Raw genomic sequence first — 26942 nt, forward strand, 5'->3', positions numbered from 1 at the left:
GATACGTAAGAAGCCAAGTTTCTCCGCGGTGAGCCCCGGCAGAAAAAGCATCCCGGTCGCGGGCGGGAATTACAGCCCATGCGATTTCCACCAATGCGTTCATCTATTCCGGATTTAACTTACCGGTTTCTGGATAGATTATCGCTCTCCATCTGATCGAATCATGCGCACAGAATAAGCCTGGGGGATTGAACGGCCACCTTTTATATACACCTTACAGACGTACACAAACAATGTCGGGCAAGCGTCTCTTAGACGTCATTCAATTGTGCAATGTCGCTGGGACAGTGGCGGCGAGGCATCTCGCCATCCGCCAACGCCAGATAGATCTATACACCCGCACTTCCTCCCTCACCAAGGGCATCAAGAGCCAGGTTGATGGCCTGTGTCTCTCGGCGCAAGCTGCAGCTGCACTAGCCAGACGATTCAATGAACCCGATCCCGAACCCTACCGTCCGTCCGAGTCAGCACCCACGACCGCATCGAGCTACGCGGAGCCGACCCCGACCACCACCACCAGCAGTGCGACATCCGATCTCTCCCCCGAGGGGGCGCGGCAAGCACAAAGACAGGCGGAAGCTCAGATTCCTTCGAGGGTGGCGGACCACAATGGGAGCGGACAGGCGAGTCCTTTGGATGTCAGTCAACAACAGGATGTGTTCTACGAACCTCCCAAGCACTCCGCAGCGGGTGACTCGGGGCTTCCCCGGATGAAGTTGCCTAAGAAAGCGAATGACACACAAATCGGTTCCGATAGAGATATCAATGCGGATGTGTTCCAATCCCCAGTGAAGACTGCCTCGGTAGATCAGGCTGTAACCACAAATACGACCGAACCGACCGAAATCCCGGAAGAGATGATGAAGGATATCTTTCACAGTCCCAGAGTCGCAAGGATGATGTCTCGGAAGCCGGCGGCGGATATGCGGTACAAGCAGGCGGGCGCAGTGCCTCGGGCAGAGCATGCGAATCAAATCGAACAGGAGAAAGAAGAAGCCCGTGCTGTGGGGGAGATGGTCGCGGAAGCGGCAGCGGCGGTATGTTGAGCAGGGTGGTTTGGTCCTGCAATGAATGAAAAGCTGACATTCCCACGCAGACAGAGCCAGAAACGGCTGCCGCCTTGAAGAACCAGAACACATACAAGATGGTTGAGTCCCGTGTCCCATCATCCCGCATCGGGAGATTATGGCAGTACGGCGGACTGGCCACTTCAATGGCGTGGGGTGCCATGGGCGAGGGTCTTCGCAGGGTCACAGGCAGTCAAGCCGAATCATCCGGGTCGCTCATGTTCAGTGCTGCGAACACGGAGCGGCTTGTAGCTAAATTGTCCAAGATGCGCGGAGCTGCCCTGAAGTTAGGACAGATGATGAGTATTCAAGGTATGCGCACCCTCCGGGCTTCGATTTTTCCAGTCTAATGAAGTTCACAGACACAAAGATGCTTCCTGAAGCTATCCATCAAGTCCTCCAACGAGTCCAAGACCGAGCAGACTACATGCCTGCCTCGCAACGCGACAAGGTGCTGACCGACAACCTTGGGCCGGACTGGCGCGATCTATTCTCTTCTTTCGACGATATTCCCATGGCCGCTGCCTCCATCGGACAGGTGCACAGTGCCGTTCTGAAACGTACCGGCCAACCCGTGGCTGTCAAGATCCAATACCCCGGGGTAGCCGACTCCATCGACTCCGACCTCAACAACCTCTCCATCCTCCTCACGGCATCCCGCCTCCTCCCCCGAGGCCTCTACCTCGACAAGACCATTGAGAACGCTCGCACCGAACTCGCCTGGGAATGCGACTACATCCGCGAAGCCGAATCGGCGAACCGCTTCCGCGAACTCCTCCGCGACGACCCCGTCTTCCTCATTCCCGAGATCATTCCCGAAGCGTCCGGCAAGCAGGTGCTCACCATGGAGCGCCTGGAGGGCATCGCCGTGACCAAGATCCAGGACTTCACGCAGGCCCAGCGCGACTGGATCGGCACGCAGATCATGCGCCTCTGCCTGCGCGAGATCACCGAGTTCCGATACATGCAGACGGACCCCAACTGGACCAACTTCCTCTACAACGCGCGCACCGACCGCCTCGAGCTGCTGGACTTCGGCGCCTCGCGCGCCTACCCGACCGAGTTTATCACCAAGTACGTCCGCACCCTCGTCGCCGCCTCCAGCAACGACCGTGACGCCTGCCGCCGCTTCTCTCTCGAGCTGGGCTACCTGACCGGCCACGAGAGCCAGGCGATGGTCGATGCCCACGTCACCTCCGTCATCACCATCGCCGAGCCCTTCATGGAGACCTCGCCCGACGTCTATGACTTCCGGGACCAGACCATCACCGACCGCGTGCGCGCGCTGATCCCCGTCATGATTCGCGAGCGGCTCACGCCGCCCCCGGAGGAGACTTATAGCCTGCATCGCAAGTTGAGCGGGGCGTTCTTGCTCTGCGCTCGGTTGGGGAGTCGGGTTCCTTGCAAGGAGTTGTTCCGGGAGGCGATTCGGAGGGCGGAGGCGAAGGGGCTGAATTGAACTGACGGGATATAGCGAGTGGTGGGGGTCCTTTAAAAACATTTCGAGGGGATTTGTCTCGTTTCTGGCTTAGCAAGGATAGAAGATCTTTTCAACTCTTGTATATTTAAGATAGATGTTGTGTATGAATATGGACATGACTTGGACACGTTCCACGATTCAATCTAGCAAGTATAGAGGCGCATAACCCGCGGACGATAAGACACGACACCGCCAAGAACCGCCGCCCATCATGGGGCATTCAAGCTGTCCAAACCATAGCCAACCTAAAACCCCTAGAATTTCTCCAGTTCAACAGGTTATTAGTTGAATGGGCGCAAACAGCCGCACCTCAACCCTCCAAAGCTACCAACCCCACCATCGTCCCCCATACATCGCCTGGTAGTACTTCTTCACCCTCTTGCAGATCCCCTTCTTCCCTTCCCAGGAGCGAAACTTCCCCTCGAGCTCGCACGCCGTCCACCGGATCTCCTCCCAGAACTCCTTCTCGACGTCGCGGCCGAACGCCCGGATGATCTCCGGCGGCCCGGTCCAGGCGCGGGTGTAGCGGCCATCGTCGCCGATGGCGGGGTTGACCTCGTGCGCGTCGAAGACGGTGGCGGGATCGAATTTCGGGTAGTTGGCGTGGATGAAGAAGGCCCGCGGGGTGCTACGGGTCGTGCTGTCATTATTGGTGGACAGGAAGAAGCCGTGCGCTTGTGGCTGGGGTTTTGGTGTATCAGCACGGTGGTGATGACGATCAAAGTCCTCCGCGGGATCGAACTGCACCATGGCGGAGCCGGCGAAGCCGCCGCCGCGCTGCGTGGTGTGGCCGATGGCGCAGAGGGGCTCGGCGACCTGGTAGTGCGGCTCCGCGAGGGCCAGGGCCGCGGCGACGAAGGTCTCCTTGTCGCCTTCGCCGGCGGCGCCCTGCGACAGCAGCGGGTAGTAGAACTCCGGGCCGTGGATGTTGTAGTAAGTGCTGAGGAGGAGGGTGCGCAGGTGCGTTCTTTTCGAGAGGAGCACCTCGCCGGATTCGCTGGACGGGCGCGTCGGCGGTCTCGGGGTCGGTTGCCCTGTGATCGCGTAGTAGGATGGGGAGATCGTCGTGGCCCAGAAGTCGGGCCAGGTGATCAGGCCGTGCGTGAGGAAGGGGTCGCGCGTGAAGAGGGTTTCCGGGGGGAAGAGCGCGTAGGCGTCCGCGTCGAGGAAGAGGATCTCTTCGAAGGAGGAAAAGAGCATCGCGAAGAGCTTGAATTGGTACTTCTGGATGTGGATGGAGTGCGGGATCGCGTTGAGGATGGTTGAGAGCACGATGCATTGCGCGTTCAGCGAGGGCAGGGTCACGTCGCAGATGTACGTCTCGTACTCGTCTTCGCTGGCGAGGAAGACTTCGACTGGGAGCTGGGAGCCGGTGCGCCGGAGCATGCGAAGCGATAGCACGAGCACGGGGAGGTAGGATCCTCCTGCGGTGGACACGAGACCGCGCGTGTTGCGCGTGTAGTTCAGTTGAGGCGGCGTAGTCTGGATTGCGTCCAGGAAGCCCCGATGCGTCTGTTGCAGGTCCTCAATGTCCATGGGGAGGAGATCCAGGAACTCGGTTTGGTCGTAAGGGTCTGCCTGCTCGAACCGAATTGATGGTGCCATTCCCAGCCTCAGAGGGGGTAGGCATTTTGGTTCGTAAGTGGTCAGCAGGGGTTGGAATTGACGCCAGAATTCGATGTGGCCTTCAGTAGCATGACGCCAGGTGAGTTGAGCTTGTCGGAGTACAGTTGGATCATCGGTGGAGGTGGCTTCGGGTACATCACCCTGATTGTGCCAGCGCGAGAAAGACTGGCTGCATATCAACACGAGGAATAGGCCCGCCAGAATGATGCGTATGCGCAACGCCGCGCGACTGGGAAACATTGCTCTCTAGAATTCATGGATCAGGTGGATCTTAGGGTAGTGAGACTGGTGTTGGTCAAGCACCCTTTGAATCGGGTCTCTACTGCAACTTTGTCACACCCGAGGGCGGAAAATTTGTACAGTCGCAAGATTCACAGCAAAGAAAATTCAAATTGATATGTTCTCTGCGTCTGTTGGGCTTGTATGAAGACTCAATGCTTTACAGGCGCTAAATGGAGGCGCGAGAGACAAACTTGGATGCAAACCACTGCAGGAGGCACACAATGTTGCTTGGAGGATGAGCAAGTAGGAGGATACGTAGTGAAAATAGGTCGTCATCATGAGCAGAAATAAAAAATAAGGTTTCGAATTGATCGAGGAGATACAGGTCCGCCTGAGTTCCATAGGTGAGAATGGATGGATTTGCTGCAATCCGAGATTCGCGGAAACACCGGGTATGACGCTCACCATTATCGTCTCATGCTCAATGTCACCATAAACCCATCCAGCGTTTCATGTAGTTAGGGCATGGTGAACCCAGGTTCCTGGCACCAGAAAAGCATGAGTGAATCATCCAGAGATCACAAATCACAATCCGAAAGTGACTCAAGCATGTTTGATACTCTCGCCTACGTCCCACGTAATTTGAGGGGAAGTAATCGGATGGATGAGATGATGGATAAGGGAGAATGTGAAATGCTGGATGTGCGAATGCGGGCCGATGGGCGATCATTTTGCTGAGGTAGCATTCCCCATGTTTCCTTCCGGTAAGTGTCCGCACGGTAGGGCCAGGCCTTCAACCACGGACACCTGACATTTGACTGCACCCGTAGCCCGCTAAACTAATCAGATCAATTGCATCACTAGCAAACGTGGTTCGTGAAGAAGCATGTTAGGACTGTACAATGCATCATGGCTTCGTTGCTTTGGATTTAAAGGACTTTTATCTAGAATGACTCGAGCTGCGGCTGGCCTCCTCTTCCTCGACAATCGTGTCGGCTAGAAGAGCAGCCTTCCTTAGATCCCTCGAAGCTTGCCTCCCGTGCCAAGCTGTGAAGTAGTCATCCTCAGTACTGGGATCGCTTGCAGAAGGCGTCGTCTTCGCAGTGTCGTCGGGGAGATCATCGTCATTCCCATAGAACTTTCGGGCAGCGGTACCCAGTATAAACTTTACCAGCCGATCTGCTGTCTCGACGGTAATTGTAGTCGTGCCGAACAAGATCAATCCAATGCCGACTCCTGCCAGGATGGCAATCGCAAGGAAGGCAAATAGGGCCTGCGAGCATCATATGAGCTCTCTCTTCTTCTTGCGATACTAGAGGGACAAAGCACACGATCTAGGTACGTACCTCAAGCTTGACAAGTATCCTCAAAGGCAGCAGGATGATTTGAACCGCGAAATAGCTCAATGCTCTCAACGGCGAGGTCAGAATGCGCAGCAGTGTATATGCCCCGCGCACTAGGTAAAGAGTAGGATAGAATAAGGCATTGAAGCAGCCCCGCAGAATTGACAGCCAAGCCATGTGCTCAATCTAAAGCGATGAGACCCTCCTACCAGGACTAGTCTCACCTCAGCTCAGCAGTCCAGAGTATATTAAACAGCTTAGGAACTGTCGCGGGCGTGCCTAGAGCGTCCATCATGTCAAGGGGAGGCTGGTAATCTGCTTATGTCAAGCGGTCGGAGGCGGCAGAAGGGCGGATATTCCCCGCGATTTTTAGTAAGTGAAGCAGGTGCGATGGACGGGCGTCCGCTTCGAACTGGAAGGACCTCATCCGATTACGGAGTGCAGGATGATAGTGTACTGTACAGTTCAATGTGTAAGGGGGCTGTTGACTGGACAGGACGGTACTGTAGTAAAAGGCTGGGTCTCAACTTCGGTACAACTACCGGCAAACAATAATAATTACTGACGGAGTAATATAGCGGCCGGAGCGAAAGCCGATCGATGATGGGAAAAGCGGGGATCAGGGATAGAATTGAGACTCATCAGTCAAAACAGTCCGCAACCCTAAGCCCTAAGTCTCCCTTCCTGGCCCAGACTTGTCTCCTCTCTAGTACTAGTCTGGGGTCGAACGACATCGACATCATCAATCATCAACGCGGCAACCCATCAGCATCTCCCCGTTGCGATATCCTCCACTCGCCTCTGTTGATCTGGACTCTTCTTATTTCCCAAGATACATTTGCTACTTATTTCCCCTCATTTACTGTGCTACGTCTGTCGATCATTACAAGGTGTTCTCTACCCAGTTGTCGATCTCTTATTATTCTCAGAATTCCATTACCCCTCCGCCGTCAGAGGCCGTCCTCCGGATGCTGGCATCTTTTTGTATGCGCCTTTCTTAAACGTCCTCTGTGCAGCGTCTTACTACATACCCTGAGACTCTCAGCTTCACTCCTTTGATTAATAAGTGTCTCGGTATTTGCTGTTCAAATGGGCAACAATCCTTCCAAGGGCCCGGCCGGAGACGCCCAAACCCCCTCGGGTCACTCGGGCCTAACGGCACCCGCGAGTGACAAAAGGGTACATCGTCGACCTTCGGTCAATGCCTCATCGGGTACCACTAAGGCTTCCGCAGCCGATCCTCCGGCCACCAGAGAGACCGCAAAGGGTTATGCAACATCGCAAAGCCACCATTCGGTTCAACAACGCCTACAATCCCGCAATGTCGCCGACTCCGCAACAAGAACCGCAGATCGTCCGACTCCCAAAAAAGCAGACCTTCGCGATGGTGACATCCCTTCGCCTGACCCTTCTAACCCAGTACAAGTTCCTGTTTCTCGAGCCACTGCTAGGAACGACCCCATGGCGCCCTCTGGGGCGCCGCCAAATGTATATTACAGCGCCTCCGTTCATCTCCAGCGCCCTCCGCGAATGCCGCTACCCATTGGCGATGCTACAACTGTTGGTCGAGAAGATGGTTATATGGAGTCGCTGCCCGTCGACCAGCTTTTGGACGAACATATTGAGCAAAGGCACCCGAGTCAAGGAAGCACCACTGTGGAGGATGATGAGATATTGGACGAGCTTCAGCCTTTTACGCCTAGCGGAGTGGGAAGGGCAGTGCCGACTACCATTGAGTGGACTGGGCCTGGAGACAAGGTCTATGTAACTGGAACATTCGTGAATTGGGAGAAGAAGTTCCGTCTACACAGAAGGTACGTGACTATCACCGCACGGGTCTCAGCACCGATTGCTCGATCTCTGCCAGCTCGTATGTTGTTTTGAACTGTGGTGCTTTGGCTAGAGGACTTGCGGCTGCCGCTTTCCATCGTCACTAGCTACCTGGCTTTCGAAGACTGATGAATTATCTCTGGAGCAGTGAGAACAACCCAGGCGTCATGTCAGCTAGATTAAATCTCCGTCCGGGTACCCATCATCTTAAATTTATTGTCGACAACGAAATGCGGGCTTCTGATACTCTTCCGACGGCGGTGGACTTCACGAACCACTTGGTCAACTATATCGAGATCAGTGCCGATGACATTAATCGGGGGCGGAGAGAGAGCGACAAGGGCTCGGTTCCCCCGGGTATTCGTCCGCCTCAGGTCCTACCTGACCCTGCCACTCCCGATCAGGAGGGTGGTTCCACCGTGGATGATCAATCTGATAAAGAAGAGCCAGAGGAGGAGATACCTCTTGGTGATTTCCGCGGTATTATTCCCCAGTTTCTTCTCGACCTGGACAAAGAAGAGGAAGCGCCCGAGTATCAGCAAGCTGTCAATATCGTTGGGGATGCTCCAACGCCACCAAGTCTACCACTCTTCCTCGGGAAGTCCATCCTGAACGGCACTACACCGATGAAGGATGATAGCAGTGTATTGAACTATCCCAACCACACGGTGCTAAACCATCTTGCCACAAGCAGCATCAAGAACGGTGTTTTGGCCACTAGTGTGACAACTAGGTACAAGCGAAAGGTAAGTCCATCGTCTGTAATTGGTATTCTTCCCCTAGTGTTCCTTGTATGATATTGACTCAAACTTGTGCAGTATGTTACGACAATTTTGTACAAGCCTACAGGAGATATCTCGGAGTAACTACAGATAGAATCGACTCCTTTGACTGCTCTCTCCACTGCATGGCCCGAACAGTGTGAGTATTGACTCGGTATCCAAATCCACGGGAAAGTCTGTCTTATGCAGCATGGAGCTCGCTGTAAAACTCATCCATATGAAATAGATGATTTGAGAATTACGGATATTTGACTTCCATTGCGTTTTATTGCCAAGAAGTCTAGAGTACCATAGATCCACATATAATTGGGCATGCAATCCAAGCACACTGGATCTTGAATACCCCCGATCTGCTTGGGACAATAAACCTGAGATGCAGGGGTCTGCTTCCCTGCTCGATGTTGCTCTGTTATTGAGGTGGTGTATGACTAGTGATTAGAATCGGCTGATAACTGAGCCCTCCTGAGTGCCGGCCAACGGTCCTGTGGTACCTTGGCGTTCTCGCCTTACTTCATACAAATAGTTGTGTGATGTATCCTCGAAACAAGCTTCTACCCAGTTCCTCGATATCGAAGCGGGGCCGGTCAGTCCGCAAATGACACATTATCCCCACAGCTTCCGGCGCAAAACTATCTGGGTCTTGGTTGTAGTCTTTGATATAGAAATAGAAGGAGCGATCAGTCGGTGAGCGATTGACTACTCATCTTGCAGTGTCAACCTAAGTATGGCTTTCAAGCGCCGAACCCTGCGGCATCGTTCAAGACATTTGTCTAAGTTCTATTACTTATATCATGAGAATCATAACTCTTAATCAGATCGGCACACGTTTCAATCCCTCCATTTCACTAGAACCTCATCCGTGCGGAACCGTTGCGTACAAGTGGCGTCCTTAAGCGGCGTCCGGAAGCCAGTTTTGTAGGCCATCAGACCGGCCTGGGCAATCATAATGCCGTTGTCGATGCAGTATCGCTCATCCGTGGCATGTACGGTGCCCCCGCGGTCGCGAGCCATGATACCCATCATCTCTTGCAACCGTTCATTGCATCCCACCCCACCGACAATCAGCACTTCCTTCGATCCAACATGCGCCATCGCACGTTCCGTGATCTCCACCAGCATAGAGTAGACGGTTTCCTGCAGTGAGAAGCACAAATCCGCACGAGTCGGCTTCCCATCGTCTGCTTCCCCTTGGGCAGAGTCCGCGCTGTCATCTTTTTCGTCCCACTCCCCATTGAGTCCGTACTGGACGGCCAGCGCATCAATCGCTGCCAAAACTCCAGACATGGAAATGTCCATTCCCTTGACGGTGTAGGGCAGATCCACGAGTCGCTTGCCCTTCTTGGCCAACTGTTCAATATTATAACCCGGCGCAGGGTCATTGGAGATGTGTAGCGTGCGTGCGAAGCGGTCCAGACAGTTTCCGACGGCGATGTCAAGGGTCTCGCCGAAGATGCGGTACCTCTGCGAGCTGTATGCGATCACTTGGGTGTTTCCGCCGGAGACGTAGAGGACGACTGGGTTCGTGGCGCCGGTGATGGCCCGACCCATTTCAATGTCTGTTCAAGCTTAGGGTTAGCGACGCGGCGGTGGATCAATTGCGGCTTTTTGTGATCAAGATCTCCAAGGAGGGTCAAGGGTGGGTAGAAGAAAAGGGGGGAGGGGGGCAGATGAAGAGTTGGAGATATTAGACGGGGGCCAATGCGTCGCGTCTTTCCCCACAAGGCACCCCTATGGAAGAAGATCTTGATAACGGGCTTGCAGAGATGACGACGTTGTACTTACGTCCAACACAGTGGTTGACTCCCACCAGCTCCTTGCCCCAAAGTAGACTCAACATGCGCGCGGCAATGGCACAACTCTGCAAAGGGGCGCCCATGCCAGGACCCTTGGTGTAACAAATACAGTCAACATCCTTGACAGAGACCCGCGCATCTTGCAGGGCTTGCTTGACCAGTTTCACCACCCAGGCGCGATGGTGGCGGGCAGTGTCCTTGGGTAGGAAGCCCTCCCCGGGAGGAGTGACATAGGTGTGCCGCACGTTCGCAAGCACCTGCGGGGTGCTGCCATCCTCCGGGTGGAAGATAATGCCCACTCCGACTTTGTTGGCAGAGCCTTCGATTCCGACGGCAATCATGGTGGAAGGCGCAGCGCAACGCAGAGTAGAGGAGTATAGAATGACTAGGGTTTCTGCGCAAAAAGGATTCCAAATCGATTGAACGATTTGCAAGCTAAGCCGACAGATCACCGCTTCGGAGAAGCTGTTCAAAAAATGAATCGCGAAGGCCGCCTGGTCGAGCTGAGCCAGTGATGGAGGGGCAAATTCGGGCCTGGTTCGGCTTTATCAGCAACGTTATCGATTGGTCGCCAGAGTTTGGGACGGCAAATCCGCCGCAGCGTTTATCCGGCGGTACAGACAAAGTACTAAGGTAGTTAGAACTAAGAACTGCCTGTCACTCAAAAGTGGTAGGTTAGTACGGAGAGGAGTAAGTTAGGACTACTCGGTCTATCAGCGTCGCTAAGTTAACTACTAATTACTCAGGTCTACTTACCCACCCCCCATTTTCTCCCATTCTCTCTTCACCTTCCCCCCCCTCCTCCTTCTCGTGACACTTCTATCAACCACGCCATACCTTTCTCCATCCTCTCCCCCCTGTTCTCTTGGGATTCATTTCCGTCTCCCCTTGAATTTCCGCGGCTGCTAGACGGTGGGGGGTTGCTCAATTTCCTTTTTCTTTGGTGTGACAGCCAATTCACACCACACAACTTGACCTCTTGTCGTCCCACATCATGTCCTCCACTACCCATTTTCCAGACGCAAATCACTTCCAGCAACAATCAGATGAGTTCATCACCTGGCTGTCTAGTCTCCCGGGCGTCAAGTTGAACCCTAAGATTCAGATCGCTGATCTGAGGGCCAGCGGCGCCGGCCGAGGTGTCGGTATGTTTCCCACCCTCCCTAAAACGAGATTTTTGTTCCGCATGGGTCTTATCTCATTGTATGCCTGCTTTGTGGAAGTCTTCCCCTCTCTGATATTCTCGTGTCACTCTACCAGTGGCTCGACTCGATCTCGAAGAAGGCGAAGAGCTTTTCACCATCCCCCGCGCCCATGTCCTCTCCGTTCAGAATTCGAAGTTGAAGGGCCTGGTCTCCCACGACCTGGAGGAACTTGGGCCATGGCTTTCTCTCATGGTGGTCATGATCTATGAGTATCTTCGCGGTGATCAGTCCCCATGGGCGCAGTACTTCAGAGTCCTTCCTCGGAATTTTGACACCCTGATGTTTTGGTCCCCAGCCGAACTTGCGGAGCTTCAAGGCAGCGCCATCGTGAACAAGATCGGACGACAGGGCGCAGAAGAATCCATACTCAAGACCGTAGCCCCCATTGTACGGGCAAACCCTTCCCTGTTCCCTCCCATCGACGGTTTAGCCTCTTTTGAAGGAGATGTCGGTACGCAAGCTCTCCTCCACCTGGCTCATACCATGGGGTCGCTTATCATGGCCTATGCATTTGATATCGAGAAGCCTGAGGATGAAGATGAACGCGATGGAGAAGATGGCTATGTTTCAGACGAAGAGGAAGGACAGTCGTCTAAAGGCATGGTCCCTTTGGCCGATCTGCTCAACGCAGATGCCAATCGAAACAATGTAGGTGACCTTCCATCTATTATGGGGAGCCTCATAGCCCTAACTAATGCGTCTATACAGGCTCGCATCTTCCAAGAAGAAGAGATTCTTGTTATGAAAGCTATCAAACCTATCGGAGCTGGCGAGGAGATTTTCAATGACTACGGAGAGATCCCCCGGTCAGACCTCCTGCGACGGTACGGGTATGTCACCGACAATTATGCTCCGTTCGATGTCATCGAGGTATCCCTCAGCAATATATGTCAGGCAGCGGGTCTTTCGAATGCTGATGTTGAATTGCAACCTCCGGTATACTCCTGTTTCCAAGGTCTGCTGCTTCCAACTTGCCCATGCTAATGTTTACCATAGCTCCGGTTCCTAGAAGAGTTGGAACTCCTTGATGACGGCTATGCCATCCCAAGACCCTCCCCTGAAGATCAGTTGACAGACATCCTCCAGGATGAATTGCTTCTGTTGCTCAAGACTCTATCGCTGTCGCCAGAACTTCTGCAGAAGCAGATGTCCAAGAACAAGCCTCCCAAGCCGACATTTGGCGAAGCCGAAGCTACCATACTTGGTAGAGCGCTGGAGCTCAACCAAGCGCACTACCCAACAACCATCGCACAAGACCAGGAGCTTCTCGCTCAATTGAGCCAGCCAGCCGCCCTCAACCCTGCTGATACATACATGCGCCGCAAGGCGATGGCTATTCAAGTCCGCCTTGGCGAGAAAGAAGTTCTGCAAAATCTCTTTACGATGCTCAACAACCAAATCAGCAATCAGGCTAACGGGACCGCGGCCAAGCGCCCTGCCAACGACGACCACGACGAATCGAGACGCCCCAAGGCTTTCAGATCTTGAAGCTCTTGATTACCCCTCATCTTTGACTATATTCGAAATTTACAGAAAAGTCTTCATTTTCTTTTTTCTTTCATCTTAATTGATATTATTCTTGTTTTCTTCGTTACTAACCTCGTCGCTTCGCTATTCGTACAGAGTCTATCGACTGCTCAAGTGAAGAAAGAGAAAGAGGGACAGAACAGGCTATGTACAGTGGCAATTGCATAAGATCAGGGGTCATGTCATAAGAAAAGCGCATCAATCCGGCGACGTTATCCCGGATCTCATATGCTTCCCCGCGTTTCAGGAAAAATAAAAGGGTGATGAGGGTATGGCGTGAGTAAAAGTACAGGTAAGGTAAAAGGGGAAATGACAGATGACGCCTGCCAGATGCTGAACATGGGGTTGAAAAAATTAAAAGGATACGGGGTGGAAGATCAAGATGTGGGAGAGGAGAAAACGAGAGAAGAGATCCAGCTCACATCTCAAGACGTGGAGACAGCGGCACCAGGCCCGGGATTAGATCCCCCTGCTTGCCCCCCGCTTGGTGAATTGCTGCTGGCCGTGGTCTGTTCGGCCTGCAACTTTCGTTGAGCTTGGGCCTGGGCCTGGGCTTGAGCTGCCTGCGCCTGCGCATGAGCTTGAACCGCTGCCGCTGCTGCTTGATCGCGAGCTTTTGCCGCCATGATGGCTCGATGTTGCATGATCTGGATATCGAATTGGTCCCTCACATAATCGAGCTCCTCATCTGAATCTTCCTGATCGTACTTGAATCGATCAGCCTTCCACGGATCCAGTTCAACTCTACAACGAGCCGCAAGGTTTCGGCGATCGATGAACAAACGACCCCCGCGTCCTATACGTCTCCGGAATGAGGGCATCTTGCTCGTGTCCTCGCTCAGTTCCATGGCATGGGGGGCTAATTTATTCGGGAGGGCAATGGCACTGCGGGTATCTATGGCTGAATCCGGCATGTTGTCGGATGACTCCGACGATGGTGGCGTCGGTAACTGGGTGGTGATTGCAGGGCGGAATGCAGCATCGAACGTCCGATCAGGTGACGGGGAGAGCGGTGCTCGTGTGAAATCCACATAACCCTCGTTCCACTTGATGTGCTTCGTGATGTTCTGCTTGATGTCGCGGATGATCTCGTTTTCTTTCTCCGCTTGGACATCGTCCAGTAGCTGCAGGTCTTCTGCTGGCTGCGTGGCCGCCTTGGGGGGCATGCGCAGCTGGGGAGGTGCTGGGCGCTGCACAGCAGGTGCCTCTACCGGCTTCTTCTTGGGCTGGTGGCATGGTCAGTATATATGGCTTGAAAGCAGGTCATGATCATTCTTACTCTCTGGTTAATAAGATCCTCGTCGTCGTCCTTGATATTGAGTTTCCTCTTCATATCCTTGACCTCGGATCTCTGCAGGAAGACCTGCCGTTCGACGGCGAGCATCTCCTTGCGCGCCAACTCACGCTGACGTACAAGTGCAACCAACTGCCGAGCATCTTCCAGTTCCTTTCTGAGCCGTCGCAGTTTGTCCGCACTTTGCGCATCTCTGCCACGAGTCTTGCGGGTCTGCCGCACCTCGCGCCTTCGGAAGCAGACGTACGGGTCGGTATCATCAGCTTCCCGACCAGCTTCAGCCTGTGAACTGTTAGCGGATCGGATAACCTTTGCCGCTTCTTGCGCCAGGGACTCACCTTTGGTGTCGGGAGCAGAGGCTCATTCCCACCGCTGATGCGTCGCGACTTCCAGTAGTCATATATGTCCTTGGCGAAACGCTTTACGCTGTCGTCTACGGCTGGGTCCATCGCCTCCTGGAATTCTTCGAAACTCATGACCGGAGAGTTATCTACACAAGCATACGGCTGCTCTTTCCTCGACGTCAATTCGAAGAAGCTCATGACTTCCTCGAAGTTGTCTTCTGTGCATTGGTTGGCGGCATCGCGCTTTTGGTTGAAGTTCTTAAGGAACACATCATCGTCCTCGTTCATGCAATATGGAGGTCCGCAGCAGTCCTCGACGGTGGAGGAGAAGCGGATGTATGTCGCTGGCTGCGAGAAGACTGGAGGGTAGAGCTCGTCATATCGGAGGTTACTGAGGACGGTCTCCGGGGTCGGAATATGGGCATCTTTTACTTTGCCCTGGGCGGCGGCACTGATAGCGACCTGCAGATGGAATTCCTGTAGAAGGTAGGCGTCAGCGGGCTGTGGTTGTGGCCTGGACTGGCGGGTGCAAAATTTTCACGACGGGTGAGGTTCGCGATGATGTCACGTGACATATGCAGGGATTCCAGCGGTAGATGGGGGAGAACACGACTCACCGACTCCTCCGCCTTCTCGACACCGGTCTCAATCTGCTGAAGGGCATTTTGGATCTCATCCTCGATAAGATCTATCTCATGTTCGCGGACTATGGGGATGGAGGCCTTGGAGGTGAGCTTTTTCGGGCGCGTCCTCCCCATACCCCCGTACCTAGTCATACGAACTTTGGGGCGCGAGATCGGCCGCTGACCATGGGATGGGGGACCCAAAATTGGTATCAGTAGATAGGTCTGATCATGCGAAAGCACGTAGACGTATTTTTGTGATGGCAGTGGATGGTTAAGGGGGGGATATGGACGATGGAAATCTCGTAGTCTTTGCACTGGCGGATGAGTTGACGTTGCAATGTCACCCGGCAGTGGCCTGTTTTGGACCGGTGCACGGCCTCAGGGGTTCGCTTGCCTGTCTGTTTCGGGTTAGTGCGGGGCTGGTCGATATCAAAGTGCCGTTTTGGTCTGTGTCGCCTGCCGGGGGAGTCTCCTCTGTTCTCCGTCCCTCTCGCTCCCTCCCGCATTCGGCATTCATCTACTCCGTACTTGTTGGAGTAAATCTAGTTCTTGTGCAGCTTTCTGATTGCCTCGTTTCTTTCACCGGTTGTGGTTCCTGGTTGAATCGCGTTGAACAGACAAGAATTTCATTGGCCATTAACACCCTTTCCCCTTTACATTCCGCTCAAAACAAAAGCCCACACCATGGACCATTCCAGTGAGCCCAACAATGCCGCCCTGTACGATGCGCGCCGCCGCAGGGGCTCGGTCGGCACCTCTCAGCTTCTCGACAACATAGTTTCTGCCTCCAACTGTGGGTCAAGCCTTTCGAGAGAACGGTTATCGTGTGAAACTAATGAAGTGTAGTCGATCGTGATGAAGTTGACCGTCTCCGCAAGCGCTTCATGAAGCTGGATAAGGTTTGTCTTGATCGTGCGGCGTCTTACATGTGACTCCATTCTGACACAACTCTGTGTGATTCAACAGGATAGTTCCGGTACTATTGATCGCGATGAATTCCTTTCTTTGCCTCAAGTATCATCCAACCCACTCGCCACGAGGTACTTCGTCCTCTCCCTCACTTTCCTTTGACCTACCATGCCTGATGCAATTCACACCCCCGCTTCACCTCTGCCGCCTTACCCCACTATCATCTCACTACCCACCCCAGAGATCCATCACAGACTCTAACTTCCACCGAAAAAAAGAATGATCGCCATCTTCGACGAGGACGGTGGCGGCGACGTCGACTTCCAAGAATTCGTTTCCGGGCTGTCGGCCTTCAGCTCCAAGGGCAACAAGGAGGAGAAGCTTCGGTTTGCATTCAAGGTGTACGACATCGACCGCGACGGATACATCTCCAACGGCGAGCTCTTCATCGTCCTGAAGATGATGGTCGGCAACAACCTGAAGGATGTGCAGCTGCAACAGATCGTCGACAAGACGATCATGGAGGCCGATAAGGATGGCGATGGGAAGATCAGCTTTGAGGAGTTTACGGAAATGGTGGAGAATACGGACGTTAGTTTGAGTATGACGTTGAGTATGTTCGCCCACCTCTTTTGGTTCTGCTTCGTCGACCGTTTTGATCCGGGTGGTGCTAACTTGCCGGGGTGGTAAAGATTCCATCTAGTCGTTGGTCGGATGATAAGTGGTGTGTACCCATGACTTTGGAAGTCGAGAGGGTGGTGTGTCTTTGATCTCAATTTCATGGGTATTTTGTTCTGGTGTGTGTGTGCGCGCGCGTGCGTGTGTGTGTCATACGACAATTCGTGATTCCCTTTCCCGTCTCTGCGCTGTTATCTTTCCCCTCGAAATATTACCCTTTGCGATTCGACATGGAACTTGACCTTCATTCTTGCAATCTCCTGCTACCGCTACAACTGCGACTGCGACTGCGATCGCGGCTGCTATCTGCCCTGCATCTCGACTTCGCCAACCTCAACTGAACTAACGAACGACTCCCTCCAAACTCCACCGCTTCGCTTTGACATGATTATGATAGCGATGACGGACCCCCTCACCCCTCGAGCTCTTTCGCCTGCATAGACCAATCCTCCGCTTCGCTTTCCGCCAGCGCCCTTCCCTTTACGATCTTTGAACTAGCAATGCAGTGCATGAATACTTCTGGGGTTGGGCTCTATTCCTCGTGCCTCCCCCCCTGGATTCGGAGCAGGAAGGGGCGAGTGTAAATAGGAATGACTAATTACATACATTACTATTAGCGAATATGTTTTTCATACGAAGTCTTGCTGCATCAAAATCATGGTCTGCGGGCATCTGCTCCTAGAATCTGGGTAACTTCGCATAGATGATAAATATCAACCAACCCAGAGAACAAAAACCGCCCATGGGCTGAAGACTAACTACCTTAAGCACCTTGTCTGCGCGGAAGCAACCTGGACAGCGCCCTAAGATAACCAAACCAATAGCAATACCAGTTAGTCATCAAGGAGAGAGAGGTAACTTGACTCCGAGCATGCGTAGTGTGACTAGGTAGTACTTGGAGGGGCACAACGGGATTCGATTAGCTGAAGCTAACGACAACGTTCAGCTCCATGTCGCTCTTGTGGAGTCACGGTTTTGCAGGCTGGCTCATTCGACGCCCCAAGTAGATCAGAGGAATCTGGGTACGCGTATTCAATCAGATCGGAACCGGGTTCCCAGATGCGGCGAATGTATAGCTCCTGATTTCCCCTCAGGGTTGAGGTTCATCAATCTACTCTATCAGGCAAGCAAGACTAGGATACTAAGTGATTTCAACGAAGGGATAGTAATCACCCTACTATACTATCCTGACTATCCTGAGTGCTCGAGCTGGATCGCTAGAAGAGGATATACGGTTCACACCCGATCTATGTACAGTATTCTAGAAAAAGATTACCAGTAACTAGTAACCAGGACCCTCTCGGCCCTCCCCAGCATCAAATCCTCGACGGTCTGGATCTGGATCTTGATCTGCTTTTCCGCTACTAGGATAAAGTTCACGATCGCCACGCGGTGAACCCCACACACCCACTGTCCTGTTGTACACGAGTCCGCTTGTCCTCCATGACACCCCTTCTCCTCAATGTCAATCATCGTCTCGGCGATCTTTGCGGCGACCATCCCCTCGCAGATCCCCTCGCGGCGCGGGTATCGCTGAAGTAAGCGTAGTGCATTGCGACGGACTGTGGGTTCCCGGCAGCGAGTCGCAATGAGAAACAATGGCTCGGCCACGGTGGTTGACAGACAGAAGTTGGGATGCGAGGTGTTTTTGCTCGCTTGAGGGGTCGAGTTCAGGTCATCTAACAGCTTCGTGGCCAGATTGAGCATGCGCTTGTAATCTTCGAAGAAGTCGTCATGGCACAGCTCGCCTTTGGTGAAATCGAGGGACAGGAACACGTGTGCGAAGATGCGACGGATGTAGAGCAGGTCGAGGGCCCGGTCATCTGTCTCGGAAGGAGCCGCGCTGGATACAAAGCCGCTCAGCCTGACGTCCCACTGTTCGAAGTCGTCGGCGCATTTCTGCTTCTTGACGAGGTTCTCAGCAACGCGAGCGGGGTTGGCGAATTCCTTGCTCATCATGAGTCGCATCAGACTGTTGAAGTGAACTTCTAGGGAGAGATATGCGTCCAGCAGGGATCGGAATGGCTCCTTGGCGGATGACAGGACAATTTGGCTGTCTGTCCACTGAAAATTGTTCCTTTGGTTGGGGAGGTATGGGCGGGCTTGGGTATCGAGTTGCGTAAAGGCCACCAGTAACAGATCGACCTCCCGATCATGGTCTAGTCTTTTGCTTTTCCTGACTCCCAAGTCCCAGTGATGGAACATCTTGAGACCCGAGTTGATATGCACAAAGGCCTGCCATTGACGGCCCTGTAGACTCGCCATGCAGGTGAACAAGAGACAGGTGCTGAGCGCCACTACTTTGTCCAGACGCGTCACACTGGGCCTCGAAAGCAGCTCTCGGAGTGATTGGATGGATTTGTTGAATTGCACCAAGGCGAAACCCATGTTCGGAGTGTCGCCGACCCGTGCGACGGTGCTCGGGGTTCGATCAGTCACAAAGTCGTGGTGTACACATGCCAGCGCGGTCATGGCATGCCAGAGGGCTGGATACTGGTGCGCCAGCTGGAGCAGTTTGCCGGTCCAGAAGCCAATATCGAAGAAGCCCGCTAGGTCGGTGGTGGTGACGGAGCGGAAGAAAGCAAAGTTCTCGATCTCGATCGTGTTGCCGGAGACCTGTTCCCAGGCCGAGGACATCTGCAACAGGTGTGGTGGCTTGATCATCTGCTTGAGAGCAAGATCGCCGTAGCCATCGCAGTTTCTTCCGGTCGATGTGCATCTCGTGCAGCTACCATGTTTGTGGGCGTCAGACCGGGCTGGAACAGCGAGATTCACTAGATCGAACCGGATAAATCTTTCTCTCACCTCGGTTTCGTCTCGTCGCACTTGATGCGTCGTATCCTTAGGAGGTCAGTGGGCACTTATTTCGGAGTCATTCGATCTTCCCACGAGGCATACCTGCATGTTATACAACCCGATTTGACTTTCGGGGCCCACTGTTTCAGCCTTACCCTGCCGGACTTGTTTAAACGAGAAGAACTTTCTCCCATCGCGGTGGGCGCCATTAGACTGATTCTATGGCAACGATAGTGGACCAGCAAACAACCACCAGGTCAATGCAGGTGAGCATAAACGAAATGTCCTCTTAGGCAGCTGGCGCCAAGCCAGACTGTCGGTGAACCAGGAATAAATAAATACGACATGCAGGCAGAGACATGATGATTTGAGGAGGAATTAAGCCACTGAGCATGGTATGATTGGAAAAGACAAGCCATGAAGCCGAGGGATCCGCTGCATCCTAGCGTCTGAGCAATCGCTGAGAATGGAAGGAGAATCGCTCGGCTTGAAGTGATAAGATCCGCTGTCACAAAGAAATGACGGGGTCACGTGCCCTACGGATTTAGTCTTCTCCACATCTCATTCCATGTCCGCTATACGAGTATATCAGAAGATCTCTTCCTTCCAGGTCCCTGAGCCTTAGTCTCCTGGCTATAAACCACTTTCTCAGACGGCAGTCTCTCAATCACTCCCCACCTCGAACAAGCATCCTTGAAGACGTCATCAGTCGAGTTCGAAACACCTCCGTCCAAGCGTCATCCCAAGACTTTCAGGGCGCGAGAAGTCACCAGCAGCAATGCACAGTGTAATATAAGCTAACTTAGCATCCACCAAGGCCATGAATTGAGGTTCGAACCTGAGCACTGACTTCTTCGGTGCATCCCGCGGCAAGTAAGTCTCAGTACTTGGGAATGAAGTTGCCGGCCAACGCAAGCTCACCTGCATCATCCCGTTTATCAAATACTGCATGCGTTTGTAGGTTACTATATTGATGTAGGCATCCATTGCATTAACAATAGTGATGTCTCATACAGTAGTCAGTATCAGGGATTCTTTCACGGCTCGTTGTCTGTCACCTGGTGGACTTATACTCCTCGTCTTCACTAACCATTGAGCTGTCTCGCATTAAGTTAGTTGCTGGAAGGGTTCTAGTTCTAACAACCACGTCCATGTCGTTCTACAACTCGACCTTAGCTGGGCGCTCAGATCATCGAAGCACAGTGCTGCTCTGATGGTCGTGCAGACTATACTTACTCATTCTCGATCTTGGGAAGCAGTCGATCTCAGTACACCCTGTCGTCCACGAATACCCCTTGGAGAAGTGAGGGTAGACCTGAGATTTGATATCGCATGAGGCTGTAGGTGACCATGGTACAGCAGCACTGGATGAAGGTCCTATTTCTGCCCCAGAGCATATGCAGATGAAATGGAATGGCCTTAGCCCTCGTTATCGTCGCACTGCCGCTCAAGCTCATTGATGTGTATGTAGATGCAGCTTGATCACCGATGTGGATGAGGATGTAGTCCGATTGACTATGACCGAGGATTGTGAGTGAACCAATTCATCCGTAGTGATATGTAGTGCCCAGGCCCAAGTTTACCTTTCATGTGATTATCCTACAAAATAATCACGGACAATTTAACCCAAAGCACAGCTCAAAAAGTTCAGCCTGATCCCCTGCCCCTACGGAAAACACAAAACCAATCCACCAGACCCCAAATCCAGCATACCCTCCAACATGATCTACTCCCCCAATCGAACCGAGCTCCCCAGCCAAACCAAGGCACCGTACTTTATCACATCAGTCAGGCAGATTCACGCCCAACCCGCGATCCACGAGGTGACTCTACCCACGATTCCCAAACCAGGTACCTCCGAGACCCTAGGTACTAGTGATCGCCCTAAGATCCTTCCTGGGGGCTGAAAAGGAAAGAATCAAATGAACGGAAATTATTCGATGAAAAAAAATATCATAGTCCCAGGAACCGGGATGACTCTCGGACGGGAGGAGATCTAGACGAGATGTCAGATTCCTTTCCCCTTTCCCCTTGCCCCCCCCACACCACCATCACCACTCCATCGGGATGATCTGCTCGATGCTTGCGATGCTTGCGTGGCTCTTCTCTCTACCCTTCCGGGGGGGGGGGCGTGGGCTAGGAGTCACGGGGCTGCGGAGATATGACCGGATCGGAAACAGATCGATCCCCTGAGCATTGAGTACAAGTACATGATCTACTCGATCGAAGGCAACACTATGCTCATTGTTCCGCTGCTTGCCTCATGCTGGAGGCAAGATCCAGTTTAGCGCCTGCCTCGATTCAGGAACAAGAAGCCCCCGGGAAGGGGGGGGGGGGGGGGAGGACACATGGCGATATCCATTCTATCGACTCGGTTCGATCAACCAACCATGTTTCCTCGATCTGGAGGGATCGTAATGTGCAAAAAGTACGGGAATCTTGGGGCAACAAGTATACTGTACGTATCGCAAGAAGAAAAAACGAATTTCGGACCTTTGCCATCTCTTCTGGCTGGTTTTGGCGTTCGCGAACTGCTCTCGATACTTTTTCGGAAATGCTGGGTGGAGATATGCATCCACTGAGCGGATGTTCTGAGATACGGGCTGAACAAGCGAACCGCCCATTTACGGGCAATCTCTGTACTTGCCGTATTCAGAATAGGTTGATTATCCAAGAGAGTCAAACCTACCACCCATATTTTACCGAGGGCTCGATCAGAGAAGTGAAGGTGTAGGCACAGCTTTCCGGCGTCAACTGGCTACCGAGATGAAAGGAACACATGTGAAATAGGTATGTCCAGTGGCTATGTTGAGATGAGTACTGTATAGTAATATGTGAGAGGATAAATATCTATAACCGCATTTTCGAATGCGCCTGGTCCCCCTTTCGTTCGTTCATCCATCCATCGTTCATCCTATATGTGGAACATTAACTTCATAATAGAAAAGTGACCCGTGTGCTGCGTGACGGTGGCATCTCCTCAGCCCTGAACGCCAGAACAACTAAAAAAGTGATTTTACAATTGCGTGTTCGTGTAAATCAGCGCTTTTTCTTCCACCGCTGTCGGCCTAGACAAAAAAAAAAGGACCATTGTAGATAGTCGGGTTTGAGCGGTCTTGGTACCTGACAAGGAGGCATGAGGATAATATTTCCGAGAATGCCATGTGGGCTTCAGCCTCTGAGAGTGAGCCAGCGGGGCTAGGCCAACCACCAACCCCGAAGGAATAGGGATTAAATTGGTGGTCTTACCCGGGGACCAGATTTTATGGAGCCCGACCGCAAGTCGAAAGTACTCATAAAAGGTGGAGGACATGAGAGCCGGACAGTAAGACTGTCAATCGATAGTTCGTCGCCCCGGCCTCGCTCCGGCAGGAGCTAACTAATTTAGTACCTGCATTAGAGGAGCCTTCTCCAAAAGTACGCGGGCCCTAAGTCGAGCTCGGTCTCAGGTGTCAGGTCAATGTCGCTACTCGCTAGTGGAGGTCCGCGACATTCAGGAGATTCGAGCTTCCTGGTGGATCACCGGGAGGCTACAGTTACTGCGTGCGAACGGAAGAAGTCGAGCCGGTCTTCCACAATATCGAGACATTGGCCTAGGACTGCCGCATCGATCATTAATTAAACTTCTTGTCTCCGATTGATGTTTCGATTGGCAAACACTTACCAGAGAGAATCTCTTCCTCCCAGATCCCAAGCTGATAATCGACGAGTCCATGCTGTTCCATTCGATCGCATAGCTGGATCAGCTCTTTACCCAGGTTGTCCATGGCTTCATTGCTGAGGAGACTGGTCTGTGGTGGCTGACGTCCTGTCTGGAACAGTTCCTCGGCCATATCTTTTTGCTTTTGGCAGAGGGCAAGCCAGCAGATATTGAAATCATTCCAGAGTTGTAGTCGATCGGCGTAGAATGTCTGCTCATCTCGGAGCACTCCTATACATTGCTGACCATCAGTTTCACAATCCGCAAGGGCACTTGCTCAGCCGCCCCACCCTACCCTATCCTCTCCGTGGGCTGATGCCAGCAGCAGACGACCATGTACCTTTGATTCTCAAGGTGATTCTAATTACTTACGCAGTACATGCATGGCGTGGACCGGTCCAGGAGAGAGGAAGGTGGAGTCTAGACTGGCGAGACCCGCTGGGTTGGACGCTAAAGGAAAACATACCGAGCTCCCGCGCATTAGTCACAAGCCATTCGGAGATTTCTAAGAGTGATCGGCTGGCCTCCACCAATCGGCCAGCGCGCGTATTGTCAAATGTTCCTTGCACCGCGCATTGAAATTGTGCATACACTTCCCTCACGTTGGCTGATTGGAAGTCCGTCCGTGGGATCTGTTGGAGCTGTTGTTGTGGTTGTTGCGATGGTGGTGGTTGCGGTTGTTGCGGTTGTTGTTGTTGATGTTGTTGTTGCGGTGGCGGCGGGGGCGAAGGCTGCTGCTGCTGCTGTTGCTGCTGTTGCTCCATTCGTTCGCCAGGGCCGATGGAGGTCAAACCGGCCATATTGGCTTGATAAAAGTGCGTTACGCTCGAGCGTCCCATGCCCCCTGGCGGCGGCGGATTATAAGCGGAAAGCGGGACTGTCGACGGCAAGTAAGGCGGCCCTACTGCTGGAACCCCAGTGCCTGTCGGTTCATTTGGAGGGAAATATTGTGGAACACCAAACTGGCTGGACAGGGCTTCCATCGCTGCAGATTGCCGTGCCGAGTATGGTGGTGGCACCACCTCGTACGTGGCTTGGGTTGGGCCCTGTTGTCCACTGAGGTCGTATACCATTTCGGAGTCGTAGGAAGCTAAAGGCTGGTGCACTGACGGGTGCTGCTGGCGCTGTTGCTGGTCGCGCAACGTCGGGGGGTATGGTTGCAACTCGTTCCCCTGCAACGGACCGCCCTGGAAGGGACTCTCTGTGTATCCATAGTCCAGGTAGGTGGACATCCGGGGACGCCCCGTGGCGTGCGAGGATGCATCACCTCCACGTGCTGCTGATGGGGCCCCAGCCTGTCTGAACCGGTCCGCTGCACCACGACGGGACATCCCGGTTCTGGTTGCAAAGCGGGCATTTACATCATGCTGCTTCATGCGCAGGATATCGCCATCCATCCCCCGACGCACTGGATCGAGGTCAAAGGACCAATGCGCTGACGGGGACAGGGGCGGGCTTGCGTAAGAGTCCAGCTTGGCGAGAGATCGACCTTTGGGGAGGTTTTTTTTTATTCTTTCAGTCTGAAGCAGAGTCACCGTCACTTGCAATCTCGCGCGCGTAGTCGCTTTGATTTGCTGGCAGGGAGTTGAGATTCAAGCCAACAAGATTCGCAGGTAAGCGCGCGGAGACCCCACGGTGTGTCACTTCCGCACAGGGACGCTGGTACAACCAGCCCACACGATCTAGATGGAACCATTCACGAATCAGCTATGTTCAATGTCAATCATCAAACTATTCAAAAACCACCTGCGCACCTGTGAGGGAAGACGACGCTTCCGCCAACTGGTTGGTTGGAAGCAGAGTATGTATGCTTTAGTCACACCGCCAGACAGTGATATTATGGCTAGATTTATATGTATGGTCGAGAGTGCAAGATCATCCGAGAAGAAGAACGAAACCCTTAACCGCAGTAAGCACCGTGCAGGAATGGCAGTGCAGGAAGGGTCCGCGTGGAAAGATGCAGGGGAATTATAACTCGAGAAGGAGGTGGGTGGAAGTAGAACCAATGAAGTTAGATGGAGTGGTGACGGCCCCTTTGTTTGCAGCCCAAAGGAAGATAGGTAGATATTGGGAGTCAATCTCAGTGGCTTGCTTGCTTGCTTGCTTGCTTGCTTCGGATCCCAGCTACTGAAATGGAGGGGCTGTAGAGTGGGGGAGGACCAGCAGCGGAGGAAGCAAAGGACTGGGATGCACGGATTACTTATAGTACAGTTCCCAGTAGCTGGAGGAACCTGTGAATCAGCCCCATAGCAAGGACAATCTTGATCCACTGAGACTCATCAAAAAGTCCTCTGGGGGCCGAGTGATTCAGGTCGTTCGGGTTCAGGTTAGCAGCATGTTGTGAACAATGGAACGGGCGAAGCGAGCGCCTGTATCAGGTTTCTGCTCGGGCTTCTCTTGCGCCTGCGGTGGGGAGCGGAGAGGATGATCGGAGAGAAGTATCCAAGAAGATTGAAAAAGCAGGAATCGGAGAGTGAAAAAGAAGAAAAAAGCTGAATTAAAAAATAAAAATTAAAATAAAAAATAAGAGTAGGAAAAAAAAAAACAAGCAAGAAAAAGAATGATCCTCGAGAAGGGGAAGGGAGGAAGAATATCGTCACCGATCCACGAAGCGCGAGAAACGAGGAAGAAAACAAATGACACTAAAAGGAAAGGAAGGGAAAGCTGGAAAACTCACTGTACGGAAGGGGGGGGACAAGAATTGGCAGATGGAGAAAGAGAGAAAAAGAAATGATGAGCAGAGAGCCTATTGTCTAGTAGCATCTATCCCATCCATCAATCAGTCAAGTAGGCAATCAATCAATCAATCAGTCAGTCAGTCAGGTCAATCAAACTACTAGCTAGGACTGATGATGGAGACCAATTCACCCTTCCGGGATTGTTCAAGTTCGAATTTTACCAGTTTTTTTTTCACATTTCCCTAGACTTAAAATTGCTTCCCCGGGGGCCTTTCTAGGTATTTTCTGGCCTATTATGATGACCAACTGCATGAAGAGATGAGATTTAGATTTGTGCGAAAGAATGATCGAGCAAGTCGTTCGATTTCCTTCTCGAACCTCGCCTCAGAACTAGATTGACGAGTGCTACCCAGAGTCACGTATAGATTATTGTTGAGAGCCCAATCTACTCCCCACGATGAACATCGATCGAGCCCCCTTGAAACCCTCAGCCACTTCCTCGCTCCACCAAGAAGCCCAAACCCATGTCGACGGTACACACTAGATACAGGCGCATACAATGGTCTCGGTAGACGCACTACCGGGGGGGGGGGACGGGGGCTGACTACCAGCCAGCTGATCATCAGTCATTTCTTCTGTCGACCAATCCGTCGGGACTCTGGGTAGTCCAAGGCGTGCATTACGGGCTTTCAGGACCATGAGGGCGGCTGACGGAGGCAAGCAGAGTGGATATGATGACGCCCAAGAGGGGTAGCTGATTCCGATCCATCAGATTTTATGACATGGGAGAACAATAATGGAACCGATTAAAAAAGGGCCAGGCGCCGTGTGATTCGTGGGCTCCCTGCCAGCCCAAAGGGATCGTGACGGGGATAATTCAGACACGAGGCGGGGCTATTTGGGACTTCTGAGTGGAAAATAATAATAAATCGATCCCAAAAGGAATGAAAGAAAAACAAAAAGTACTCTGTGCGGTACTAACAATGCCTAGACATTTCCTCGACCTTGCAGGTGCAGGTGCAGTAGTAGCAGCAGCAGCAGC

At 52.9% G+C, this 26942-nt stretch overlaps 10 protein-coding genes across 10 annotated transcripts; 4 read left to right on the top strand and 6 right to left on the bottom strand.

The window, feature by feature from the left end:
- The first annotated feature begins 107 nt into the window (after positions 1-107).
- BO72DRAFT_475911 (protein kinase COQ8) lies at positions 108-2662 on the top strand. Its single transcript, XM_040947360.1, has 3 exons — positions 108-1037; positions 1097-1379; positions 1430-2662. Exons 1-3 carry the CDS (start codon positions 234-236, stop codon positions 2524-2526), a joined length of 2184 nt encoding a protein of 727 aa, XP_040803736.1. The 5' UTR covers positions 108-233; the 3' UTR covers positions 2527-2662.
- Positions 2618-4648, bottom strand: BO72DRAFT_35284 (alpha-mannosyltransferase). Its single transcript, XM_040940704.1, has one exon. The coding sequence runs from the start codon at positions 4411-4413 to the stop codon at positions 2872-2874; it is 1542 nt and encodes a 513-aa protein (XP_040803737.1). The 5' UTR covers positions 4414-4648; the 3' UTR covers positions 2618-2871.
- A 582-nt stretch (positions 4649-5230) lies between these two features.
- On the bottom strand, positions 5231-6042 carry BO72DRAFT_35277 (uncharacterized protein). The gene is made up of 2 exons (XM_040940703.1): positions 5742-6042; positions 5231-5668 (listed from the first exon to the last, which is right to left on the bottom strand). Exons 1-2 carry the CDS (start codon positions 5913-5915, stop codon positions 5336-5338), a joined length of 507 nt encoding a protein of 168 aa, XP_040803738.1. The 5' UTR covers positions 5916-6042; the 3' UTR covers positions 5231-5335.
- Positions 6043-6481: 439 nt separating this feature from the next.
- Positions 6482-8696, top strand: BO72DRAFT_446031 (putative Snf1 kinase complex beta-subunit Gal83). The gene is made up of 3 exons (XM_040944200.1): positions 6482-7552; positions 7717-8314; positions 8387-8696. The coding sequence occupies exons 1-3, from the start codon at positions 6828-6830 to the stop codon at positions 8432-8434; spliced, it is 1371 nt and encodes a 456-aa protein (XP_040803739.1). The 5' UTR covers positions 6482-6827; the 3' UTR covers positions 8435-8696.
- A 107-nt stretch (positions 8697-8803) lies between these two features.
- kae1 (O-sialoglycoprotein endopeptidase) lies at positions 8804-10708 on the bottom strand. Its single transcript, XM_040944201.1, has 2 exons — positions 10133-10708; positions 8804-9906 (listed from the first exon to the last, which is right to left on the bottom strand). Exons 1-2 carry the CDS (start codon positions 10482-10484, stop codon positions 9179-9181), a joined length of 1080 nt encoding a protein of 359 aa, XP_040803740.1. The 5' UTR covers positions 10485-10708; the 3' UTR covers positions 8804-9178.
- A 129-nt stretch (positions 10709-10837) lies between these two features.
- On the top strand, positions 10838-12836 carry BO72DRAFT_475915 (ribosomal lysine N-methyltransferase; the record flags this gene model as incomplete). The annotated part of the gene is made up of 4 exons (XM_040947361.1): positions 10838-11288; positions 11404-11996; positions 12057-12284; positions 12345-12836. Exons 1-4 carry the CDS (start codon positions 11138-11140, stop codon positions 12834-12836), a joined length of 1464 nt encoding a protein of 487 aa, XP_040803741.1. The 5' UTR covers positions 10838-11137.
- Positions 12837-12907: 71 nt separating this feature from the next.
- BO72DRAFT_399701 (enhancer of polycomb-like protein 1) lies at positions 12908-15470 on the bottom strand. The gene is made up of 4 exons (XM_040942136.1): positions 15131-15470; positions 14508-14990; positions 14155-14451; positions 12908-14101 (listed from the first exon to the last, which is right to left on the bottom strand). The coding sequence occupies exons 1-4, from the start codon at positions 15287-15289 to the stop codon at positions 13301-13303; spliced, it is 1740 nt and encodes a 579-aa protein (XP_040803742.1). The 5' UTR covers positions 15290-15470; the 3' UTR covers positions 12908-13300.
- A 353-nt stretch (positions 15471-15823) lies between these two features.
- cnaB (calcineurin regulatory subunit B) lies at positions 15824-16738 on the top strand (the record flags this gene model as incomplete). The annotated part of the gene is made up of 4 exons (XM_040941059.1): positions 15824-15932; positions 15986-16038; positions 16106-16179; positions 16327-16738. 4 exons carry the CDS (start codon positions 15824-15826, stop codon positions 16736-16738), a joined length of 648 nt encoding a protein of 215 aa, XP_040803743.1.
- Positions 16739-17898: 1160 nt separating this feature from the next.
- BO72DRAFT_446036 (Zn(II)2Cys6 transcription factor) lies at positions 17899-19985 on the bottom strand. The gene is made up of 3 exons (XM_040944202.1): positions 19625-19985; positions 19532-19567; positions 17899-19454 (listed from the first exon to the last, which is right to left on the bottom strand). Exons 1-3 carry the CDS (start codon positions 19729-19731, stop codon positions 17999-18001), a joined length of 1599 nt encoding a protein of 532 aa, XP_040803744.1. The 5' UTR covers positions 19732-19985; the 3' UTR covers positions 17899-17998.
- A 2953-nt stretch (positions 19986-22938) lies between these two features.
- Positions 22939-24786, bottom strand: BO72DRAFT_35456 (uncharacterized protein). The gene is made up of 3 exons (XM_040940713.1): positions 23689-24786; positions 23187-23453; positions 22939-23121 (listed from the first exon to the last, which is right to left on the bottom strand). The coding sequence occupies exons 1-3, from the start codon at positions 24617-24619 to the stop codon at positions 23042-23044; spliced, it is 1278 nt and encodes a 425-aa protein (XP_040803745.1). The 5' UTR covers positions 24620-24786; the 3' UTR covers positions 22939-23041.
- Positions 24787-26942: the final 2156 nt, after the last annotated feature.

This window comes from Aspergillus fijiensis (assembly GCF_003184825.1).
Source record: "Aspergillus fijiensis CBS 313.89 unplaced genomic scaffold BO72scaffold_12, whole genome shotgun sequence".
NCBI lineage: Eukaryota > Fungi > Ascomycota > Eurotiomycetes > Eurotiales > Aspergillaceae > Aspergillus > Aspergillus fijiensis.

Coding starts and splice junctions, on each gene's coding strand:
- BO72DRAFT_35284 (XM_040940704.1), bottom strand. CDS start 4,413: ATGTTTCCCAGTCGCGCGGCGTTGCGCATACGCATCATTCTGGCGGGC.
- kae1 (XM_040944201.1), bottom strand. CDS start 10,484: ATGATTGCCGTCGGAATCGAAGGCTCTGCCAACAAAGTCGGAGTGGGC. Junction 9,907..10,132: donor AGTCAACCACTGTGTTGGAC/GTAAGTACAACG, acceptor AAGCTTGAACAG/ACATTGAAATGGGTCGGGCC.
- BO72DRAFT_399701 (XM_040942136.1), bottom strand. CDS start 15,289: ATGACTAGGTACGGGGGTATGGGGAGGACGCGCCCGAAAAAGCTCACC. Junction 14,991..15,130: donor TCGAGAAGGCGGAGGAGTCG/GTGAGTCGTGTT, acceptor TACCTTCTACAG/GAATTCCATCTGCAGGTCGC. Junction 14,102..14,154: donor AGGATCTTATTAACCAGAGA/GTAAGAATGATC, acceptor CCATGCCACCAG/CCCAAGAAGAAGCCGGTAGA.
- BO72DRAFT_446036 (XM_040944202.1), bottom strand. CDS start 19,731: ATGGCGCCCACCGCGATGGGAGAAAGTTCTTCTCGTTTAAACAAGTCC. Junction 19,568..19,624: donor TCGGGTTGTATAACATGCAG/GTATGCCTCGTG, acceptor TGACCTCCTAAG/GATACGACGCATCAAGTGCG. Junction 19,455..19,531: donor TGCGACGAGACGAAACCGAG/GTGAGAGAAAGA, acceptor CAAACATGGTAG/CTGCACGAGATGCACATCGA.
- BO72DRAFT_446031 (XM_040944200.1), top strand. CDS start 6,828: ATGGGCAACAATCCTTCCAAGGGCCCGGCCGGAGACGCCCAAACCCCC. Junction 7,553..7,716: donor AAGTTCCGTCTACACAGAAG/GTACGTGACTAT, acceptor TCTCTGGAGCAG/TGAGAACAACCCAGGCGTCA. Junction 8,315..8,386: donor CAACTAGGTACAAGCGAAAG/GTAAGTCCATCG, acceptor AAACTTGTGCAG/TATGTTACGACAATTTTGTA.
- BO72DRAFT_475911 (XM_040947360.1), top strand. CDS start 234: ATGTCGGGCAAGCGTCTCTTAGACGTCATTCAATTGTGCAATGTCGCT. Junction 1,038..1,096: donor TCGCGGAAGCGGCAGCGGCG/GTATGTTGAGCA, acceptor ATTCCCACGCAG/ACAGAGCCAGAAACGGCTGC. Junction 1,380..1,429: donor ACAGATGATGAGTATTCAAG/GTATGCGCACCC, acceptor TGAAGTTCACAG/ACACAAAGATGCTTCCTGAA.
- BO72DRAFT_35277 (XM_040940703.1), bottom strand. CDS start 5,915: ATGGCTTGGCTGTCAATTCTGCGGGGCTGCTTCAATGCCTTATTCTAT. Junction 5,669..5,741: donor GGATACTTGTCAAGCTTGAG/GTACGTACCTAG, acceptor TGATGCTCGCAG/GCCCTATTTGCCTTCCTTGC.
- BO72DRAFT_35456 (XM_040940713.1), bottom strand. CDS start 24,619: ATGGATGGCGATATCCTGCGCATGAAGCAGCATGATGTAAATGCCCGC. Junction 23,454..23,688: donor GACTAATGCGCGGGAGCTCG/GTATGTTTTCCT, acceptor AGCAATGTATAG/GAGTGCTCCGAGATGAGCAG. Junction 23,122..23,186: donor GGAGGAAGAGATTCTCTCTG/GTAAGTGTTTGC, acceptor TCGATGCGGCAG/TCCTAGGCCAATGTCTCGAT.